The 5,024-nt window shown below is 35.4% G+C and overlaps 1 protein-coding gene across 1 annotated transcript; it reads left to right on the forward strand.

Moving 5' to 3' along the window:
• Positions 1-3,434: 3,434 nt before the first annotated feature.
• Positions 3,435-4,421, forward strand: CCDC54 (coiled-coil domain containing 54). The gene has a single exon (XM_028534408.2). It carries the CDS (start codon positions 3,435-3,437, stop codon positions 4,419-4,421), a length of 987 nt encoding a protein of 328 aa, XP_028390209.1.
• Positions 4,422-5,024: the final 603 nt, after the last annotated feature.

The raw sequence follows: 5,024 nt of genomic DNA on the forward strand, positions 1-5,024 counted from the left end.
CTACGGCTAACTTACTCAAAAACACAAGTGTTTTAAATATGAACAATATTACCTATTATTAGAGCCATCTCTCCAACGGGTATATCATGCAGTCTGCCTGGCACCATAGCTGATTCTATTAGCTGTCCTAGCTGTGCTGGAAGGCAGAATATTGGCTTGTCCAACCTTGTTTGCTGCATTCTAATGTTCTTCTAATCTTAATGCTTTATCTGCATGGTATGTGCAACAGTGAGCACTACTTGCTTTACCATGGTCATGTAGATGGTGGAGTGGCCAATGAGAGAGAATGAAAGGCAGATTAAGAGGCTAAGCAAGAGAGTAGAACTAGAGCTTAAAGCTCTTACCCATTTCCTACTTTCATTTGAACAAAGAGTGAGCAGAATGTGGTCAGAGAAAAGGAAAGAAAGAATTTACAGATAGTGAACACTGTAATCCTCAAAACCACTCTATGAAATAGGTGCTATCATTATCCTACTTTACAGTCTTAATAACTTAAAGGTTAGTAACTTAACTGAGAGTAAAGACTTAGTAAATGGGGCCACCTTGAACTCTGAGTCATTTGGCTCCCAGTACCATTTCTGTAAAAGCATGTCTCCTAAAGAACATTTTTCCTCAGTAGGAATCCACCATTAGGTTCCAGTCTTCCATGTTATCTTACTTCTAAATATCCCCTACATATGTGGCAGGAACCAAAGGGTGGGAGTCAGCTCATTTCCTGATTTTCATTCACTTTTTGACTTCTCTTACAACTTCACCCAAATCAATAGGCCTATATCCCCCACGATATAGGTTTCCACTGTTCAACAAGCCCCAGATAGGCTGAAGCCCCTTTTCTAACATTAGTAAATAAATAATTAGAAACCAGACAGGTTTATGTTTATATCAAACCTACTGGATTAATTTGTTTTACAAAAATAATCAGTAAACATGAATAATTTTAGTTGAAATTTTTAAAGTCTATTTTTCTTTATTATATAGGTGTTATACCATTATTACAATTAAGGCAAGAATAGCTCCAATATCTCTGATAAATAAAATAACCAACAAAACCTTTACTTTTTTCATACTGCTAAACAAACAGAATTTTAATCAAAATGTCTTCTACAACTATATAGTGTGATATTTTAAAAAAATGAAATGCTGATCTCTTTCTGAGTTGACAAATAGGTACTTTTTCATGACTGTATGGCATTTTTTAGCAGAAAGAAAAATTACTTGATTTCTTTGAACTTCAGTTAAATAAGCTAATATTTATAACAGTGCCTGGTATGCACTCAATAAGTCTTAGCTGTTATAAACCCACAGGGAGCATTTGCTACAAGCAATCCCTCTGATTTAATTGAGAATTCTTGTAAAGCAAGGAACCTAATCTACAAATTGCCTCCAAATGTAATGAAACTTTAATACTAAATTTAACAATTAATGAAGATGATATAATGGTACCCTTTGGAGATATTTAATTAAACATTTATTGTTTCAATCTTTCAGCTTTCTTTTAGTACTCTAAGCTCATTTTTTTCTTTGTGCTTTCAAATATTTTTATTGGCCCTTGAAAACTTCACAGGCTCTCAGCAACACGCCTGCAGCACCTGATGGGGAGAATGGCTGTGGCTAAGGTAAACAGGGCAGCTCTGAATGCTACCTTTTCTGGCTCCAAGTAGTATTCCTCTGAGAGCCAGACTCCTGGAGAACATTTTTCCTCAGCAAGAGCTTGAAGTTTTTCACAAGTTTTGAAAGGTTTCTAAACAGGGATTCAAAGATAGTACTGTAAAGCAAAATCCCACATACCATTGATGAGCCAAAAGTCTTAAGTTACTTTGGTTTAAATTCAGAGTTTGTACCAAAACCTAGGCCAAAGCTGGTCCTGCAATTAGGCATACAAAGGAGAAAGAGTGATTTAGTAGAGGGTTGCAGCTGGCACTGATCCTATAAGGAATGTCTTTTTTAATAAAATGGAACTGCACCTTTGGAGACAGTATTATCATGGGATTTTTAATTCCAAAATATTCAGTTTTAAGTGATCAAAGAAAAAAATTAAACATTTACCTCAATATATAAAATGAAAAAAATTAATATTTCAAAGGGAATGAATTTCAAATACTATATATTTTTTAAAAACCTATAAGAAGAAGCATAAGAAATGTATGGCATTATTTTAAAAGTTTAAGGCAGTGGTTCTCAAGGTGTCATGTACAATAGATCATGAGAACAAACTTTCAAAATAATATTAGAGCATTATTTGACTCTTTCATTGTGTTGACATTTTCATTTTGCAAATTGTATTACAAACACATTGGTGGGTAAAACTTAGCACAAACCAAGGCAGTGGCACTAAACTGGACCAATAGAGAGGGAAAGAGAAATACAAGGAAAAGCTAGTTTAGTTCTAGAGTGTCCTTGATAAAGCAGTGAAAAAAATTTAATTTTATTAAATCTCAACCCTTCAGTTGGTCTTCTTGGTTTCTGTGATGTAATTTAAAGCACACGTAAGGCCCTTCTGCTGCTCACCAAGATATAGTGGTCATCTCCAGAAAAGGGCTTGAGTTACAAACTAAACTAGCCACTTTTTTCATGGAACATAATTTTTACCTGAAAGAAAAACTGGCAGAAAACTATAGCATTATATTTGGGTATTTGGCAAGAATGTTTAGGGAAAAAATTGATGCAGCTGGCCCTATCACTTTAAAGAAAACAACCTACAAACTTAATAAATTTCAAGCTTTTCAAGCTAAAATTACAATTTTGGAAAATTTTATCTGCTACCATGAGCTTGGCCTCTTCCCCAAACTCAAACACTATTTTCTTTATATGCTCCAGCCAAAACAACATTTTGTAATAGCTCTAATGCAGAAGCAGAATCCAGGTGTCTTTTATTAATCCAGGTATTTAAAATATTGGCAAATACAAATACCACTCTTTTCTTCTTTTGAAAAATATAATTATTTTGTGTTAACATGTAATGATTTTATTATTTTTCATTTTAATAAATTAATATCCTAAGACTTTCTTAGTTTTAATTTCTAACATGGAATATCAACTGATATAACTCATATTAAAAAAAGTTCAGTGTTCCTCAATTTTTAAGAGGCAAAAATAGTTCTGTGACCAAAATTTTTGAGAACTACTGACCCAAGGCTAAAAGTATTCTAAGCCAGCAGCCATTGTGACATCAGCATCAGGTCAATAATCACCACAAAGTAGTCCATGCAGTTGACCATTATTCACAAGAACTCACCAATCACAGTGCCCTTTAAGAAGCCAACCAACTAGAGTGCCTGCTACTGGCCTTGGTGTTCTCCACAGGGCACCCTACAATGTCACCAGGAAAGACTTCCAACAAATAGTAAGAGAAAGACCATTTAATTCCAACATTGCTTCTTTCTTTGATTCTCATCTCATCTTCCAACACCTTGCCTCTTGTTTCATTGTAAAAGATGTACAAACTTCAAACCAAAAGGGTAAAAGCTGCTGCTGGGCAAATGTGGACTTCCAATCTCTCTAAGATCAGACAATCTCTTAAAAATGTTTACCATAGATGTAAGAACAAGCATCCAGATTCAACTAGAAATTCAGCTACAACTTTCTATGGTTGTGATCAAGATGACATTAGTACCGATGATGAATTGAATGTCATAGCAATGCTCCAAGATAATAAAACTGCCCAAATTGACCTCCTTGGGAAAATGATTGACATTGTCAGTGCAGTATCAAAAATCCAGAAAAAGATCAACTTTTATCAGAGGCAGATGGAGGTCCTAGAAGCCAGAATGAATGTTAATGACAACAAACAATGCACAACAACTAAAGATGTCTTCTCTATGAAAGAAGACATCAATGCTTTAAAGGAAAGGATAACAGAACTGAAAAACCAGCATTCTTGCTCCAATACTCATTGTTTAGAAGTTCTGGAAAGAGAAAAGGATAAAGAAATCATGGAACTGCTTCACAAACTCATACAACCACAAACTTCAGAGAACACATTGGCTCCTACAGACTCCGGATTTTCTTCTGCAGAACCAGAGAAAGTGCCCAGTTATTCCGATCCTACTGATTATCTTGAGGAAAAAACAATTTCTCCCAAAATTAAATTTATGAAGCAAAGTAACTATCAAAATATGCTAAGAAACTTTAAGGAGGCAAAGTCAAATATTTATATTTATCCAGACTTTACTACATGGATCAAGCTAACTTTTGTCCATGGAGGAAAATGGGGATTTTTTCTCCGTGCTACCAAATTAGAAGAATTCATCCAGTGGCTTCTCTCTAGGCCAACCTCCCCTCTTGAAGCACCACAGCTCATAACCCAGAGGCACTGTCCATTCACTGGGCTTATCGTGAGCTTGACCACGATCTGTCTCTCTGTTTTCAACTACATTTACTGTCTTTTTGGCTTTTCAAATGAGGAAGTAACTCAACTATAGAGTTAAATTCTGCTTTGCCTGGCATGAAATAAATGTAACCTCATGGCTCCAAACATTCACACATCTCTGTGGTTGCTGTGAACTTCCTGGTGGTTCGCTCACTGTGGGCCCAGCAAGTTTCTATACATCTACAGTAAGTTAACGTGCATCATTCCACTGGAAAACTGTGGTGCTTTTCTTTCCATGTTCTTGTTTTCTCACTGGCAAAATCATGAGGACTCAGCCTGTGCCCATTTCATAGATAATTGGGAGGAAAAAAATAAAGGGGTCAAGGATATGAGAAACATATTTGGTAGCCCCAAGTGAGTTTCCTAGCCACTCTTATCTTAGTGGCCTTCGTATATGACTTGTGGTACCAGAGACAGATTCTAGTAACAAAATTTCAAGCAACACGGAGTGGAAAATGTACCTAATATCAAGGCTTCTAATGTTAGAGATATAGAAATGAAACACATTAAAAGAACATTAAGCTAGCACATTAAGCTAGAAAAATATTCATTCCAAAATGGGATTTTTCTTTCAACTTCAGTTTTATTTCTATCAAACATAAAAGGGGGGTGGTGCTGAATATGGTACTGAGTATGGTTTACATTTTCATAAAAT

This window comes from Phyllostomus discolor, chromosome 2 (genome assembly GCF_004126475.2).
Source record: "Phyllostomus discolor isolate MPI-MPIP mPhyDis1 chromosome 2, mPhyDis1.pri.v3, whole genome shotgun sequence".
Classification (NCBI taxonomy): Eukaryota; Metazoa; Chordata; class Mammalia; order Chiroptera; family Phyllostomidae; genus Phyllostomus; species Phyllostomus discolor.

Coding starts and splice junctions, on each gene's coding strand:
- CCDC54 (XM_028534408.2), top strand. CDS start 3,435: ATGTACAAACTTCAAACCAAAAGGGTAAAAGCTGCTGCTGGGCAAATG.